This window comes from Sus scrofa, chromosome 15 (genome assembly GCF_000003025.6).
Source record: "Sus scrofa isolate TJ Tabasco breed Duroc chromosome 15, Sscrofa11.1, whole genome shotgun sequence".
NCBI classification, from domain to species: domain Eukaryota; kingdom Metazoa; phylum Chordata; class Mammalia; order Artiodactyla; family Suidae; genus Sus; species Sus scrofa.
In genome coordinates, this window is record NC_010457.5 from 101,359,443 (window position 1) to 101,378,485 (window position 19,043).

A 19,043-nucleotide genomic window follows, 5' to 3' on the forward strand; every position below is an offset into this window, starting at 1 on the left:
GCTCAAGATCTAAAGAAATAAAGGCGATAACTGGGGTGTGTGTATCAAGTTATGGACACTTTCCCCACTATCCATCCAGTTTGAATGGCATACATCTCCCTTATTCTGAAATACACTCACATCACAAACCCTGCCCTCCTCACCTGTGGGTTATCTAGCAGGAAACCCACTGCAATACCTGTTAATGTGAAAGGCTCTGAATTACAACTGTAGCCCTTACAAGAAACCAGATACCTTAAGACCAAACCTAAACAACACATGTAATATTCAAAACTGTCACCTTTTAAAACTCCCCCATTGGAGTTCCCATTGTGGCTCAGCAGATTAATAACGAGACTAGTATACATGAGGATGCAGGTTCGATGCCTGGCCTTGCTCAGTGGGTTAAGGATCTGGCATTACCATGGCCATGGAATAGGCTGGCAATTACAGCTCTAATTCGACTCCTAGCCCAGAACTAACGTATGCTGCAGGTGGGTCTCGAAAAAAACTCATTACCAATGTAGTAATGTGACCTTGTCCACAGCAAAGAAAAACAAGAATTCCACAGGTAGAATAATGTTCTACACACTTGTGCCAAACCCCACCCCTGCCTCTTCAACTGGGGTTCATTTCTCATTGTCTAGATCATAGAATGGCTAACACAATTAACTTTAAAACAATTTTTATTACACAAAGGTCACATAATTGGATATTTCTCTACTCTGTACACAATTATTCTTACTCTCCACAGAAAGGCTGCTTAACTTCTCATCTGGTGATGGCAAGCACTAAAATCCTGATTTTAACAGAATAGTAGTAAAAATGCCTCAGTGATTTAAGCTGAAAGCAGTACATTGGTACATGGCTCTTGTACTCATTTATCAGGAATGTACAAATGTCTTTATTCAAAAATACAAAATAAATTATCTGTAGGCATGGACAATGACAGCAGTAAACCATTCTATGTCGTCAACTGAAATCAGTAACTGATGGTTATAGTGATTTTCATAAATGTCAGCCAGCCTTTTCTTCAGTCATCTCCTTCAACTGCACCTCTCTTGAAGTTATTGGTGAGGAACGCCGCCTTGGGCTTCCTCTCACAGTTCATCAGTAATGTTAAAACACTATCTAGGATTAGAACATGCCACCTCCCATACCACCTCCCATTCCTCCCATTCCACCCATTCCAGGATCCTTCTCTTCTTTAGGAATTTCTGTGACTACAACTTCTGCTGTAGTTAAAAGAGAGGCCACTCCAGCAGCATCCAGTAATGCAGTTCTTACAACCTAGGGAAAAAGTTTGATAAAGTATTATTTTTCTTTAATAAAAAATGAACAAGACTTAATGAAGAGTTGTTGAAAGTATTTTCAGACTTTGATCAACTCTTTACCTTAGTTGGATCAATGATGCCTTTTTCCACCATGTTCACAAAATCTCCAAGCATAGCATCATAACCAACTTCTGGAGAACTCTGCAAAATTTTCTCAACTATCAATGATCCTTCAACACCTGCATTCTTAGCAATGGTCATTGCAGGAATTTTGAGTGCTTTTTTAATAATTTCTAAGCCTAAAAAAGATGAATTTTAGCAAATTTATTTCATTTTTCCTTTTTAAATATTACAGCATAATTCTTATCAGAGTACTGATATAGGAAAATTCCAATTGGAAAAAAAAAAATACCAGGTCAAATCATTCCCCCTGAGAGATCTCTCAAACATCAAATACTATTCTACTTTTGTTATTCTGGAAACTGCTTTTTGACTTCTTGTTCCATTTAATAAGCAGCAAAAATTAATTCTGATAGAAGAAAGACTAAAATTGGGCTGCAAATAAACTCATTCTAAGGTAACTTTTTACCAATTTTTTGATCTTCATTAGCTGGAGTTATTGACTCCAAGGCTGGAATGCACCGAAGCAAGGCACAGCCCCCTCCCAGAACGATGCCTTCTTCAACAGCAGCTCTTGTCGCATTCAGGGCATCTGTAACTCTGTCTTTCTTTTCATTCACTTCAACATCACTAGTCCCACCAACCTAAAGATTAAAAAAGAATTCCAGTTATATGGCTTCTCCCATTCTAGATGCTGACTGCCAAGTCATTAAAAAGCAATTTTCATAAAGTTGCCCATTTGTTAGAAATAACTTCATGACTAAACAGCTAATAGAAAACAGTACACAACAAAGTCAGACTCCAGACTGATCATTCACAAAACATCTTTTCCTACACAACACCCCCAACTACAAATTCAATTCTGTTTTATAAAGGCAATGTTTCAGTAAAGTCTATATAATCAACTATCTCCACAAGGAAGTTGATTCCCTAAATTATTTTGGTTACATGGCACCACTAGGGAATATCACAGAATCATTCTTGGGTTCAGAAACCAAGAGGCTTATTTACAATGAATCTTACCTTCAGCACAGCTACACCATCTGAGAGTTTTGCCAGACGTTCATTCAGTTTTTCCTTTTCATATTCACTAGTTGTGACATCTAACTGCTCAATGATTTCTTGAATACGCTTTTCAATTTGAGCCTTGTCACCTTTTCCTTTCAAGAGCATGGCATCATCTTTGGTCACAATGACCTCTCCAACTTTCCCTAAGTCATGAGGCTGAACATCTTCAAGATTTAGGGTCAGTCCTTCTTCTCCAAATACCTATAAAATCATTTTAAAACAATGAATTATTACAGATTAATTTTTTCATTATACCAAGTTTGTTTGTTTGTCTTTTGAGGGCTATACCCACAGCATATGGGAGTTCCCAGGCTAGGGGTTGAATCACAGCTACAGCTGCTGGCCTATGCCACAGCCAGAGCAACGCCCAAGTTTGTTAATGATACATCATGTAGGTATTCTGATGAGAGAAACATTTAATACTTTTTTTCTTTGAAATGTGGTATTTCAAGACCATAGCTAGTCCAGACAAAATTTGAACATAGTCTTTCATTACATTTCCAACTTCTCACTTAATCCTCTAATTATTAGCTTTAATTGAGAAAAGTGTGAACTCAGAAAACTCACCTAAGGTCATACTTTTGATTGAACCAAGACTAGACCATAGGCCTAAAACTTTTTAACTCCTAGTCTTTTCTACTGCATTCTTGAAAGCAAGTTAGTCAATAAGCCCATCCTTGGGCCAGACTCATAAGTTAGAGAGAGATCTTAGTACTATTTAACCAAACTCCGCCTCCCAAACATCCAAAAGAAACACAGATAGAGTAAATAGTTTAGATGGTAGTACCTACTTGTGAAAATGTGAATCTACCTATAAATTTCAGACCTAGATGTATAAATAGCATTCAGTGAGCCCAAATCACATTTTACTTACTGCACCACCAGTAGCAATGGCCATGTCTTTAAGTTGGTTCTTTCTATTGTCACCAAAACCTGGAGCTTTGACTGCTACAACCTGAAGACCAACTTTCAACCTGTTAAGAAGTTATTAAAAATATTTAAAGTTTAAATTAAGTTTTATTAAAACTTAAATTTTAATAAGCTTTAAATTTTCTAATTTAAAAATTAAAATTAAAATTTTATAAAAAGGCACATCTATTTCTCTAAGTTCTGACCACTAAGGTTACTTAGGAAACTTTTTTTGTGGTTTCCTAGCAACTCAACTTCTGGTCAAATTGAGACAGGAAAAGGCATTTTTTTTGGTCTTTTTGTCCTTTTAGGCCGCACCCACACTATATGGAGGTTCTCAGGCTAGGGGTCCAACCAGAGCTATTGCTGCCAATCTATGCCACAGCCACACCAACACCATATCCGAGCTGCATCTGCGACCTACACCACAGCTCACAGCAACACCAGATCCTTAACCCACCGAGCAATGCCAGGGATCAAACCTGCAACCTCATGGTTCCTAGTCATATTCATTTCTGCTGTGCCACAATGGGAACTCCAGGAAAAGGCATTTTTCCAATTAGTCATATTTGGCAGTATCTGCTTACCTTCCTAATAAACTGATCTCACATTCCAGTTGAAAACATGTCAATTAGTGACAGGAGTTCCATTGTGGGCTCAGCGGTAAAGAACCCACTGTATTCATGAGGATGCAGGTTCTCCCTGGCCTTGCTCAGTGAGTTGTGGCCGGCAGCTTCAGCTTTGATTTGACTCCTAGCCTGAGAACTTCCATCTGCCACACATCCGGCCTTAAAAAACAATATAATAATAGTACATAAATATAAAATAAAATATATATAACATAAATATAAAAAAAAAAACCAGAACACCAAAAATAAAACACAAAAAATCAGAACAATGGGTAACTACTTTATAGACAAAATCAGAATTACTACATAATAAATTGAGGGGTCATTTGGAGTTCCCATCATGGCTCAAGAGAAATGAATCTGATTAGTAGCCATAAGGATGCAGGTTCGATTCCTGGCCTCGCTCAGTGGCTTAAGGATTCAGCGTTGCAATAAGCTGTGGTATGAGCTACAGACGCAGCTTCGATCTGGCATTGCTTTGGCTGTGGCGTAGGCCAGCAGCCATAGTTTTGATTTGACCACTAGCCTGGGAACCTCCATATGCCTCGGGTGCGGCCCTAATAAAACAAAATAAATAGAAAAATGAATAAATTTGGGGGTCAGCTATCAGAATTTACCCTTATCCCGTAAGTTCCATTTAGTATTAGAAACTGAGTTGTTATTCAAGTTTGAGCAGTTTTTCCTTTTTTTTTTTGAGCTGTAAGTTTCAGGAACACAACAGTTACTTAGAATTTTTAAAGGTTTTATGCTCCACTTATAAAACAGTGACATACAATTTAAGCAAACAATGTTTCATTTTTATAAATGTAAATACTGCTGAAAATAGCAATAAGCATGCCTATTTTCTTTTTTTTTGCTTTTTTTAGGGCCACACCTGGGCATATGGAAGTTCCTAGGCTAGGGGTCAAACTGGAGCTACAGCTGCTGGCCCACGCCACCACCAGAGCAACGCGGTATCCAAACCATATCTTTGACCTACACTGCAGCTCATGGCAACACTGGATCCTTCACCCACTAAGCCAGGGATCGAACCTGCATCCTCATGGATACTAGCTGGGTTTGATTCTGCTGAGCCACAAAGAGAACTCCTTACCTAAATTTTTATCAGGTAATGAATACTTAATATAGAGTTTAAAAAATGCTCATTTGATACCAGACTATGAGAATGGAAGGGATATACTAACTTTTTTTTTAAGGGCAGCACCTGTGGCATATGGAAGTTCCTGGGTTTGGAGTTGGTGATTAGAGCTGCAGCTGCTGGCTTACACCACAGCCACAAAATGCCAGATCCAAGCCACCTCTGCGACCTGTGCTGAAGCTTGCAGCACTGCTGAATGCTTAACCCACTGAGGGAGGCCAAGGATCTAACCTCCACCTTCATGGATACTAGTCACCTGCTGAGTCACAACAGGAACTCCCACACAAACTTTAAAACAGAATTGGTCTATTTTATTGTTAATGGGCTCAATAAAAATCAGTTAATTTCCGCTATATAGCAAAATGATTCAATTCTTTTCTATACATATAACTTTTTAAATATTCTTTGCCATTATATTTTATCACAAGATATTAAATATAGTTCCTTGTATTACACTAAGATCAATGAAAACTTTTTAGACCAATTTTTTTTTCCTTTACATTTTGCCTTCAAATCCCACAATCTCTAGGATTTTGCAACCCCAAAAGCAAATCCAGACTATAAACATTCCAGAATAGGTAAACTCACATCAGGTCAAAGCATACAATTTTCTAATATGTACCTGCTATTTTATTTGTATATTCTTATTATAATAAAACAAGAGAATTTCACTTCTGATACACCTTAGCTCTGAGATCAAGAATATGAATTTTAATAATGCTCTAACATTCAGCGTTAACATCACCTGTCACAAAGTAGAAAGTAATACATCACACTACAGATTTCAAAATTAGGAGTTCAGGTCCAATAACCCAACTTGTACTTATGATGGAGCATGACAATGTGAAGAAAAGAGTGTGTATGTATGGTGTGACTGGGTCACCTTGCTATACAGTAGAAAATTGACAGAACACTCTAAACCAGCTATGATGGAAAAAATAAAAATCATTAAAAAGAACCCAACTTGTATCCACAAGGATGCGAATTTGATCCCTGGCCTCATTCAATGGGTTACAGGATCTGGTACTGCTGTTGCTGTGGTGCAGGCCAGCAGCTATAACTACCTACCTCTACCCTGGACCTTCCATATGCCTCAGTTGAGGCCCTAAAAAAAAAAAAAAAAAATTTAATAAAAATTTTTAAATAAAAAATTGGTATAGGCTGGCAAATAGAGCTTCTACTGGACCCCTAACCTGGGAACCTCCACATGCCGCCATTATGGCCCTAATTAGACTCTGGGATCCCATTCAAAAAAGAGAATCATAACTGGAGCAATGGTTTATGAACCACATCAATATTATATAAACCTAAGTGGCTCAATGTGGAGGTACATCAATGGATATCTCAAACATCAATAAAAATAATTATCTTTCATACAGAAATGTACACCAAATACCACTGCCGATTACCTATTCAAAACAAGTGTACTTAAAGCTTCTCCATCAACATCTTCAGCAATTATGACCAAGGGCTTACGGTGAGCATTGGCAATTTCAAGAGCAGGAACAATGGACTGGACACTAGAAATTTTCTTTTCACTCAATAAAACATAGGCATCTTGGAATTCACATTTCTGACCTGCAAAAACAAAGAAATTTATCTTGAAAATGACTATGATTTATTTAAATGAAAAAAGCTCTAAACCAAAGTCCCAATACACTTTATTTATTTAGCTTTGTAGGGCCACACCCACAGCATATTAAGTTCCCAGGCTAGGGGTCGAACTGAAGCTGCAGCTACTGGCTACAGCCACAACCATAGCAACTGTAGGATCCGAGCCACATGTGCAACCTACACCACAGCTCAGGGCAATGCCAGATCCCTGACTCACTGAGCGAGGTCAGGGGTTGAACCCACATCCTCATGGATTCTAGTCGGATTCACTTCTGCTGCACCAAAGGGAACTCCCCCCAATACACTTTAAAAGTGATGGATAAGTCTGTGATTTTCCTCTTTCATTTTTCATATATGAACTTTTGGAACATATGAATTTGTTTTTGTTTTTTGTCTTTTTGCCTTTTATGCTCCCGCAGCACATGGAGATTCCCAAGCTAGGGGTCAAATCGGAGCTGTAGCAGCCGGCGTACACCACAGCCACAGCAACACAGGATCCAAGCTGCGTGTGCAACCTACACCACAGCTCACGGCAACACTGGATCCTTAACCCACTGAGCCACAATGGGAGCGCCACGAGTTTATTTATTTATTTTTTGTCTGTTGTCTTTTTCTTAGAGCTGCACCTGTGGCATATGGAGGTTCCCGGGGTAGGGGTCTCATTGGAGCTACAGCTGCTGGCCTACACCACAGCCACAGCCACACCAGATCCGAGCCGCATCTGTGACCTACACCACAGCTCACGGCAATGCTGGATCCATAACCCACTGAGTGACGCCAGGGATCAAACCTGAAACCTCACAGTTCCTAGTAGGATTTGTCTCTGCTGTGCCATGACCAGAACTCCTCCATGAGTTTATTTTTGGAATATGACAATCACTAAGGTCTCCAGGTTGGACATAGCAAACTATGAAAGAAAAATCAGTTACCTATTTGCTCTTACCTTTTGATGTATTAATAAAGTATGGAGAAATATAACCTCTATCAAACTTCATGCCTTCTATAATTTCTAATTCATCATTCAGTGTTTTTCCGTCCTATGAAACGTTAAAAGAAATTTCTTACATGAATTTCATTGAAGAAACACAAAGACTGCAATTACAGACCAATTAATAAATAGACCTCGCTTCTCATATGGTATCCAGGTAGGAGTACACAATACCCCCATGGCATCCAACTCCTTTTCTGCAAAACTCTCAAGAATGTGTATTTGAACTAATTTTTATAGCTAGAAAGCAGTATCATTTAAGTCAGGATTCATTTACTCCCAAAGGCAAAAGTTAAAAATTCACACAAAACTTATTTACAGGTGTTGATCTTACACATAAAGGAATGAAACAGAATATACTTTTGGAAACACATATAGATCAAATTATTGTATTTGTAAAACGCAGATTTCTTTATCAGACACCTCATTCCAATCCATCATTAAAAACACTTGCCCACTGTAAATTAACTATAAAGAAAAAAACCTTAAAAAAAGAAACACATTTGCCTACTGCAGTAATTGACAGAACAATGTACATCAACTATAATAAAAAATTAAAAACAAACAAAAAACACTTGCCTTTACTGTTATAACGCCCTTTCTTCCAACCTTCTTCATTGCATCAGAAATGATGTTGCCAATTTCTTTGTCTCCATTTGCAGAAATTGTAGCAACCTGAAATAATTAAATTACTCTTTCAAATTAAAAGGTAAGGCTAGTGTGCTAAATCAACTCCTCTCTCTCTTCTAAGTAACCTCCAAATTGATAAATCCTTTGTGGGAAGCTAGAGGGAAGGTGATGGTGGTGGTGAAATAAGAGAAGGGGAATTTTATGGCATAGTAAGTAATTCTTATGAAATATTGGTCCTGTTTCCATTTTCTTTAACTCATCATTTGGCGACCCTGTTTTCAAAATATACATAGCAAAAAATATAACATGCTCTTCTTTTAAACAAAAACAGAAAACAAACAATAAAAAAAGGCTGACCCCATTATTTTTCTCCCTTTGACAAGCGTGGCAATATTAGAAGACGACAAAAATTATGCAACTTTGCATACATACAAATGAGGTTTTCTGGCCTCAACCATTGCATGTAGAAGTTCCTAGGCCAGGGATCAAAGCCGTGTCACAGCTGCAACCAGAGCTACAACTGTGACAATACCAGATCCCTAACCTGATAAGCCCTGAGGGAAAACTCCACAAGTGAGTTTTTATTCAGAGTCATATTGCAGAAAAGTGACAACCCATTAAGACTGAAATTACGGTTACCGCATTAACTTTCATATGCTTCAGCAGTAACAAAAATGCTTCCAATACTGATATTTGGGTAATACTATTACTCTGACATTAGTGTATAACGACGGAATAAAATCATTTTACTAAATTTAGCTTTATCACAAAATATTATAAAAAATCTGTACCTGGGCAATCTCTTCAGGGGTTGTCACAGGTTTAGACTGCTTCTTAAGTTCAGCAATTACAGCATCAACAGCTAACATCACACCTGGTTCAAGAAAAATACGACACTACTTTTTCTCTCCTGGCTCCTTGTCAAGTAAAACTGGATTCATTTTAAATGCTTCAATTCCTTAACACTTATCCACTGCTTCTATACCAGTACTTTTCCTAATCACATGACACTGGATGGCATGCATTTAAACAAAAGCTTTAATAAAGTCCCACAAGGCCCAAAATTATTTTGAAAATTGCATTAAAAACAACCAACCAGGGTGTACACTTTAAGAATCTCAGCATCAATCTAACCACGTTACCTATTTCTAACAGGGTCATCCAAAACATTTCCCCTCAATTGTCTGAAACTTTCTCATTCAATATATAATTACGACAAAACATCTTTTGGGAGTTCTCCTATAGCATAGCAGGTTAAGGATTTCGCATTGTCACTGCAGCACTGTAAGAGCACAGGTTTAATCTCTGGCCTGGAAACTTAAATATGCTGTAGGCAAAGCCAAAACAAAATACAAACCATTCAACACCACAATATGGATTTGAGAGCCCCATTTGTTCAGTTTAGAGTAGTGCTAGCCTACCCACCCCCACCCCCTTTTTAGGGCTTCGCCTGAGACATACGGAAGTTTCCAGGCTAGGGGTAGAACTGGAGCTGTATCTAGGGCCTACGCCACAGCGTAACACTGAATCCTCAGGATTCTTAACCCACTGAGGGATGAAACCTGTATCCTTAAGGAGATGTCAGGTCCTGCTCAGCCATAATGGGAACTCCCAGTCAGACTGCTTTTTTTGGCTGCCCTGCAGCATATGGAGCTTCCGGGTCAGGCATCAGGTCCCAGATCTGATCTGCAGCCTTGAACTTAGGCTGCAGCTGTGGCTACACTGGATCCTTAACCTACCGTGCCAGGCCAGGGACTGCACCCATGTCCCAGCACTCCCAAGAGGCTGAAGATCCTGCTGCACCACAGCAGGAGCTCCTCAACCTGCCTTTTTTTTTTTTTTTTTTTTGGTCTTTTTTGCCATTTCTTGGGCCGCTCCTGCGGCACATGGAGGTTCCCAGGCTAATCAGAGCTGTAGCCGTCAGCCTACACCACAGCCACAGCAACGTGGGATCCAAGCCACATCTGCAACCTACACCACAGCTCACGGCATCGTCAGATCCTTAACCCGCTGAGCAAGGCCAGGGATGGAACCCGCAACCTCATGGTTCCTAGTCGGATTCGTTAACCACTGCGCCATGACGGGAATTCCTCCTCAACCTGCTTTTAATGCAACACATTCATTCAGATCTTAAACCCTGAAATACATGAGATTATGAAGTATCAGACACCTAAGATGCCAGTTCTTGTAAAATTATCAACAGCATCTGCCCTCCTTTGGGGCTGCAACCTCGTCAAGTGGAAGTTTCTGGGCCAGGGGTTAAACCCACAAGCTGTGGCAATGCCAGATCCTTAACCCGCTCTGCCACATAAGAAGTTCTAATAGAATAAAAGCATCCTTTTTATTCTCCTAGTTTGCCTCCTAATTTGTACAACACACCCCATAAACATATAGCAATTCTGAGAAGGAACAAATCTTTAAATTGTGGCCTTGCTCCCCAAAACAAGCAATAATAAACAAAATACAAACCAATAACATAGTATGTGCTGTTAAATAAGAAAAACAGCTAAAACACCAAACAAAGGAGTTCTTGTTGTGACTCAGTGGTAAGGACCGGACTAGTACCCATGAGGATATGGGTCTGATCCCTGGCCTCACTCAGTGGGATGAGGATGCGGCACTGCTGTGGCTGTGGCCAGCAGCTGCAGCTCCAATCCGACCCCTAACCTGGGAACTTTCATATGCTGCCAGTGTGGCCTTTTGAAAAAAAGCCAAACAAAAACTCTAGGAGTTCCCTGGTGGCTCAGTGGGTTGAGGATCCAATCAGGGACTGTAACTGCTGTGGAGAGGTGTGACTCCAGCCCAAGAACTTCCACATGCCACAGGCACAAAAAACAAGGAAAACTCCATTCTGACATCTTAGGTGACTTGATCTCTCACTTAATCCTAACTTCCACACAACTGCAGTAAAACATCAAACTGTGTATTTTCTCTCTGCTCTAAACCCCATTAAAGTTACTATTTCCAAGGTATACAGTACATGGCATAACTTCCAATAAACTGTTGGTTTGGGGGAGAAAGAAGATAGGGGACAATGACACAGGAATGGATGTCTGGACAAAAGGGAACATCTTAGTCACATTTCCCTCTTTGATACCTAGCCCACCACAAAGGAATTTGATCACTACTCGGTGATTTTTTTAAGGTTTTTAAATGAATTTTCAGGTGAGAGGAAAAATAAGAATAAACTTTCTAATTCAACGGACAGTTCAAAACACTGTGGTAATAACAGACATTCCCTACCTCTCCTGATTTCCACTGGATTAGCACCTTTGCTAATCTTCTCGAAGCCTTCCTTGGCAATAGAGCGTGCCAATACAGTAGCAGTAGTGGTGCCATCCCCAGCCTCTTCGTTTGTGTTATTGGCAACATCTTGCACAAGTTTAGCGCCAATATTTTTATATTTATCTTTTAAGTCAATGGACTTTGCAACAGTCACACCATCTTTTGTCACTTTGGGACTGCCCCAACTCTGTTCAATTATCACCGTCCTTCCCTGTAATTGTAGAGAAAAAAAAAAATGTGACAGATTCACACTCTTAAGTACATAAAAGCAGTTCTTATAATAGACAATTACTTGAAAGCCTCAATGCAACACCTGACATTTATCAGATCTACATCATGAACCTTAAGAGCAAGTTTATCATCGTTCTTAGTTTACAGATAAAATGACCTCTGTTTTGAAGTGCAAAACCTTGGATTAGATGTTACAGGAGATAAAATTGAAAGAAAAAAAAGATATCATTTTATAAAAAGAAAACAAGATAAACCAATACCAATTGGCAGATAATGAAATTATAGAAAAATCTTCACATAATTTAAACTCAAGTTTAGTCCAGTGCCTACTACCTACAACAGTAATGTGAAAACTTACTTTTGAAGCATCACTCTACCTTGAAGGATCCTCAAAAAGGCTTTTTCAGGGGTTCCCTTGGTGGCTCAGTGCTAACGAACCCAACCAGTATCCATGAGAACCCAGGTTCGATCCCTTGCCTCACTCAGTGGGTTAAGGATCTGGCGTTGCCCAAAGGTGTGGTGTAGGTTGCAGATGCAGCTCCAATTTGACCCCCTAGCCTGGGAAATTCCACATGTCGAGGGTTTGGCCCTAAAAAGACCAAAAAAAGAAAAAAAAAAATCTTTTTTGAAATTACTCATTACCCCCTCACTCATCAATCACTTGTTAAACTAGACTTAAAATTTTAAATGTGCTTTGGAACAGAAGGGATAGCATAAAAACATCAAGTAAAACTAGTAGCTACAAGCACATACTTAAGGCATTGTGGACTAACATTTTTCCCTGTATACTTGGTACTAACTACTGAGAAAGGATCCAAAATTTAACTCAAGCAAGAAAGTGAGATTCATTCCACCTTGAGTTTAACAATCCATCTTGAGCTACAAGTTACCATCCGATTACATCACACCTTGTACAAAATAGTTTGGCAAATGTGGCAGCAGTAGTTTTGGATACCAAAGCACTGTTGAGTATCTTGGCGTGGCTCTTGCCATCAGCAAAACAGGATTCCTTAACAATACTGTAAGTTAACAAAATAAGAATACTGGTACCTTTGGCCCCATAGTAACGGCTACAGCATCCGCTAAAAGATCTACACCTTGAAGCATTAAGGCTCGAGCATCTGCACCAAATTTTACATCTTTGGCATAAGCCCGAGTGAGATGAGGAGCCAGTGCCCTGGACACCGGCCTAATCTGACGAAGGACTGCGGGTAATCGAAGCATTTCTGGGGGAGAAACAAGTAGATCGTCAGTACAATATTAGCACTACCCGTGGTGTGTTACAACACAAACATGACCCTCGTGAAACAGAATAAATGCCAGAAGTGAGCTGAGCTGACCTCACCTCTACCAGCCTAGACACCAGGGCTTGGGAACACACCACAGCCTCAGAACACCCGCTACTGGCGCAAGCTTTAAGAGGCCGCCCCAAGCCTTGACCTACAGCACTAGCAAAAAGCACATCCATCTTCCCCATGGCCACCAACTCTTGACGCTGAAAAACGAGTTAATCTTTCACCGCTAAAGTGGCCTTGAGAGCAAAACCGCGCCGATCGTCTCCCGAAAAACGAATGACCAGGGAAGTAAAAAATACTGACAGTGCAAATATCCTTATTAAAATGGTTCTTCATGTATCCACTCGGGGCTACTGTATCATTGCAGCAGGCAAAGCCGCGAAACTGGGGGCGGCGGCCCGGCCCACTCCGCGTGGCCCCACGTGTCTTTCCATCAGGACGCCCCAGCAAGGTCAAAGTTGGAGGCGCGGCACCCCAGCTGGCCGCAGGGTCACAGGCCGTTGCCATGGGCTGCGACCACCCTCCAGGGAACCCCCACACCCGGCCAGAAGCGGATTGCACCGGAGGAACCATGTGCATAACACTCCACAGATTACACACTAACTCCGGGACAAGCCCTCCCTGCTGCGTCCTGCCCGGGCGAGCTATCCACACCGCACGTGATGGGCCCCCGCAAGGACCCACGAGGCCTGGCGCAGCGGGCCTGGGCCTGCAGCGCCGTGTGGGGAAGCTCTGGCTCTTGCCGCCAGCCCTCTCGGGGCAGCAGTCGAAGGACGGCTCCGGGGTCCGAGGCGCATGAGTTGAGGCGGCGCGGGACGCCGCGTACCTGCGGGGCAGCGGCACGGCGTGCGGGCAGCGAGACGGACCGTCGGCGGCGAGTGAGGGACAGAGTGCAAGGCGCACACAGCAAAGAGCCCGTGTCTCCTCCCTCCGCCGTTCCCCCCGCCCCTCCGCAGAGCGCGTGCGGGCGGCTCCCGCCCTCTTCCCGTCCGCTCGGGCCCTGCAATCTGCACGCGCCTGGCACCAGTCCCGCCCCTCCCCGCCCGCGCTAGTCCAGGCCGGCGGACTCAGCCCTCCCTGGCCGAGTTAGGCTAGTTCCCGGGCTGCGCGCCGTTCCAGAACTTTCCGGGGAGGGCCGCGCTCTGTGTGGGTCAAGGGTCACAGCGCGTCATTTCCGGGAGGGGGGCAAAGGGCTAGTATTTTCACCTCGCCCGGCGGCCTAGAAAAGCCTAGAAAAAGCTCGTCTTTTCTTCCGCCTCCGGGTCCGCGCGTCAGTGACCTGCGCAGATCCCAAGAGACGAATCGCGGCGCGCGCGGGTGCGGCCGCCCCCTCTAGCGGGGAGGGGCTGGGGGCGGGGGCGAGCGCGCCTGCGCGCTCGGCGGCCTTTTCCCGAGTTCACGTGGACGGAGGGCAGTACTGCAGGTCTTTCCTTGCGGCGGCTTGAGAGCAGGCTAGCAGTTGCGGTGGCCGGGGTCATGGTGAGTCCCGCGTGGCTGGGGACCCGTGAGCCTGGGGCGCACGGACTATTTCTTTGGGGCCTAGCAGGCAGGGTAGGGGTCAGTCAGGGACCGGTCCCCACCCGAATCCTGGAGAAGCGAGGCCCCACCGACCTTTTCCCTATGCTTTGGGTTATTTGCACGCGCGTGTGAGACAGCGTGTGGTCAGGGGGCGGGAATCCGGATGCACACGCGGCGGCGGCCGATCCACTTCTGCGCGGCATTAGTGGGTGTGTAATTGTCGTGGAAAAAGAATGTCTTCAGACAAAGGGACTAAAATGTTTGCCGGCAGTTTCCAGAAAAATCCGAGGACGGAGGATACTTGACCTTGGAGTAATCTGAAGTTGCCCTTAAGTTCCTCTGGATATTGACCAGAGGTGCTACGACGACCCTGACAGACCCAGGGAATGGGAAGTTAAACTCAGAACGCAGAGCTGAAGATTCAGAAGTATTTACTTTGAGTTAATAGACTCAATGTTGGCATTGTCTAATATTTTTTTTTTCTGCAGGCAGGACAAGCATTTAGAAAGTTTCTTCCTCTCTTTGATCGAGTATTAGTTGAAAGAAGTGCAGCTGAAACGGTAACCAAAGGAGGCATTATGCTTCCAGAAAAATCTCAAGGAAAAGTATTGCAAGCAACCGTAGTAGCTGTTGGATCAGGCTCTAAAGGAAAGGTAAACGGGGACTAAAATGGAACTAATTTTTATGTAAAATGTAGAGGAGGAGTCCTTTTTAGATAATTTATTTTAATGATTATTATTTAGTGGGTGTATGAAGTAAAATCGCTTATTTTATGTGATGAAGGGAGAGTTCCAGCTTGTTAAAATCAATAGGCATAGTTATGGGTAAAGATAACCTGTGGGGGCTCTTTCGGACTTGAGGGGAAATTTGAGCTCTGGGTTTAATCTCTAACGCATTGAAATTGTCCTTATACTTTAATCACCTTTTGCTTTAATTGTCATATAAAGGAAATTGGCTGGATTATCCTAGCCATTCTCAAGTTGAGGGTTAGATCTCAGACCTCTAGAAGTGTCAGCTAGAATTCACAATACATGCCCCTTGGGGTCAATTATGTTTACTGAAGTGTTCCACTTACCTCTAAGAAAGTTCTAGCAAGGAGCTGTTTCGGAGTTAGGAATAGGAAGGCTTTGGTGCTCAGCTTCAATTCCTCTCCCAAAATCTGCTTTGAAGGAAAGGAATTTGAATCACAAAAGAAGTGTATGTTTCAAAGTCAGGAAACTCACGTTTTTGTACGATGTAAGAAATTAAACGATCATTGTGCATGATGGTTTAAAAAGTGGTTGACTACACATAGTTGAGAGGTTTAAAAAGTGGTTGACTACACATAGTTGAGAGGTTATGTTAATGTTTAACAATTAAAAAGCTTCGTTTTCTGGGTATGACTGTTTGTACTTTTACACTGAAATCAGGTTTAAGCCATTGCGGGTGCTTTATTTGAAGTATGATTCTACTAAAGGAGTATGTTTGAGTGGAAAACTGTGATTGTATAAATTATATCACTTCGGCACCAAGTCCTTTTTTTAACGATTTGAGTGAGCATAATTGATTCATAAAAGTTAAGTGTGGTCAACTAGATGTCTTTGCTAATAAATATCCTTATTTTCTTAAGGGTGGAGAGATTCAACCAGTTAGTGTCAAAGTTGGAGATAAAGTTCTTCTGCCAGAATATGGAGGCACCAGAGTAGTTCTGGATGACAAGGTGTGTAAACTTAATAATTTTAACAAGTTAAGTATTACGCTGTTAGTTTTCTTCATTAATGGTTTCTCTGTTTGCAGGATTATTTCTTATTTAGAGATGGTGACATTCTTGGAAAATACGTAGACTGAAACAAGTCACTGTCTAATGGCATCACATGAAGCTGCCCCCATTCCACTGAAGTTCTGAGATCTTTTCATCATGTAAATAATTTCAATGTCTGTCTTTTATAATAAACTAATGATATCCAAACTGATGACATCCAGTGCTTCTAAAATTTAGTTTCACTGTACCGATGTACACATTTACAAATAAAAATATATAAATGAATGTTTTTAGTGACTTCAAATGGTTTTTAGGGTTCTCAGTTTCTAGGTTGTTTTTTCTTTTTCTTTAACATCAGAATTTTGGGAAGCAAGGTTTTCAGTTTTCATGTTCAGTTTAGCTTTGTTAAATATGTAATGCTGATACAAAGCCACGGATTTACACACATATTGTAAGAAAGGAGTTCTCTTCTGGTGCAGCAGGTTAAGGCTTTGACACTGTAGCATTGTGGGTCTCTTCTGTGGTGCAGGTTCAGTCTTTAGCCGGGAAGATTCCACAACCCCACCCGTTCCCCAGATCCCACCGCCAAGTAAATACAGATAGCAACATTGTTTCTTCAGGCTAGGGGTCAAATTGGAGCTGCAGCTGCTGGCCTATGCCACAGCAGTGATTCAAGCTGCATCTGCAACCCACATCTCAGCTTGTGGCAACACTGGATCCTTAGCCCATTTAGCTAGGCCAGGGATTGAACCCACATCTTCATGGACACCATGTTAGGTTCTTAACCAGGAGCCACAGTGGGAACTCCAAGACAAGCAGACCATTCTGACTTGATGCATAACATTTAAGTGTAGTTCTATGAAATCTGGTGTCATATGTCTTTGTTTTGAAAAACTTTTTTAAGCTTTCCAGTTTTTAAAACAATAACGTTATGTGATTTACTTAGGAAGAAATTCAAGGCAGGAGTTCTCTGGTTAAGGATTCAGCATTCTCACTGCTGTGGCTTAGGTCTCTAATGTGACTGTTAGAGCCCTGGCCTGGGAACTTCTGCATAGCTATGGCGGGGTTGGGAGGAAAATCTGAAGCAGAGTATGATAGCTAACACTGCCTGAGTGCCTTCTACATGCTAGGCTAGGTGCTGTGTGATGGTATTTATGACTGTCACTTCAGGAATGGGTTGTAGATACTTTGGGTATTTCAGTTAACTTACTATTTCAGCAACATTGAGCTATAATTCATATCCTTTAGGTTAGGAAGGTGAGGAACAGGGGTTAAGGCTCAGAGGTTAACAAACCTGACTAGCATCCATGAGGATGTGGTTCGATCCTTGGCCTCACTCAGTGGGTTAAGTATCTGGCTTTGCAGTGAGTTGTGTCGGCGAGCAGATGCAGCTGGGATTGGACCCATAGCATAGGAACCTCCAATGCCAGGGTGCAGCCCTGAAAAGATTAAAAAGTGGCAAAGCTAGGTTATGGCCTCTGCTACATTGTTGGCTAATCCTAAACACTTGATACACTTTCAGTTCTGGAGATAATGTGATGTTGGGGGAGGAGGTACCTAAAAGTGGCAATTAGTAGCTATCTAGCCTAGAGTTCGTTGAATTTAACAGGCAATTGAGTCACATAACTGGGAAATTAGCTACAGCCGCCAGAGAGAATTAAGATTTGAACCCAGGAAGTTCCTTTTGAAGTTCATCAGGAACAACCCAACTAGTATCCGTGAGGGTGTGGGTTCAATTCCTGGCCTTGTTCAGTGGGCTAAGGATCCAGCTGTGAGCTGCAGCATAGGTTGCACATGCAGCACGGATCTGGAGTTGCTGTGGGCGTGGCATAGGCCAGCAGCTGCAGCTCAAATTTGACCCCTAGCCTGGGACCTTCCATGTGCCATGTGTGCAGCCCTAAAAAGCAAAAAAAAAAAAAAAAAAAAAAAAGATTTGAACCCAAACAACCCTACACCAGAAGTTAGATTAACAACCTCTAAACTCACCTACCAGCTATTTTCTCCCGTGGCAGTTGTTTTCCAGTTCCAGTTATTGATAAGCTATTCTATGATCACAATCCATATTTATCTTAAGGAATGGAACTCTAAATGACATTTTTTAAGTAGTATGAAATAATGGTCTCAATTTTTGATCATGTCCCCATCAGTAAAGTCATATGTGTGGTATGTGTGTTTATGTATATGGTAGTGCCATTTGGCATGTGGGGGTTTTTGTTATATTTAGATGAAAGAATTGAGGTTAGAAGCTTTACTTGCGTGTTTATTTATTGTCTTTTTGCCTTTTCTAGAGCTGCTCCTGAGGCATATGGAGGTTCCCAGGCTAGGGTCTAATCAGAGCTGTAGCCACTGGCCTACACCAGGACCATAGCAACGCAGGATCCGAGCCACTTCTTCGACCTACACCACAGCTCACAGCAATGCCAGATCCTTAACCCACGGATCGAGGCCAGGGATCAAAGCTACAACCTCATGGTTCCTAGTCGGATTCGTCAACCACTGTGCCATGATGGAAACTCCTAGAGGCTTTATTTTTATAAAACCCAAGTAGGTGATCAATTTCCTACTATGCCCTAGGTAGGGCTAATGTGCCTTACAAGTCATAACCTTGTAAGCAGACTTCCTTC

The 19,043-nt window shown here is 41.9% G+C and overlaps 2 protein-coding genes across 2 annotated transcripts; one reads left to right on the plus strand and one right to left on the minus strand.

Annotated features, from left to right (window-relative positions):
• Positions 913-14,056, minus strand: HSPD1 (heat shock protein family D (Hsp60) member 1). The gene is given in 12 exon segments (NM_001254716.1): positions 913-1,269; positions 1,374-1,552; positions 1,843-2,017; positions 2,397-2,642; positions 3,316-3,415; positions 6,527-6,695; positions 7,675-7,768; positions 8,299-8,394; positions 9,141-9,223; positions 11,593-11,845; positions 12,916-13,091; positions 13,987-14,056. Coding segments are annotated over 11 exon segments (1,722 nt in total). The 5' UTR covers positions 13,090-13,091; positions 13,987-14,056; the 3' UTR covers positions 913-1,116.
• HSPE1 (heat shock protein family E (Hsp10) member 1) lies at positions 14,577-16,704 on the plus strand. Its single transcript, NM_214307.1, is given in 4 exon segments — positions 14,577-14,639; positions 15,167-15,331; positions 16,288-16,377; positions 16,455-16,704. Coding segments are annotated over 4 exon segments (309 nt in total). The 5' UTR covers positions 14,577-14,636; the 3' UTR covers positions 16,506-16,704.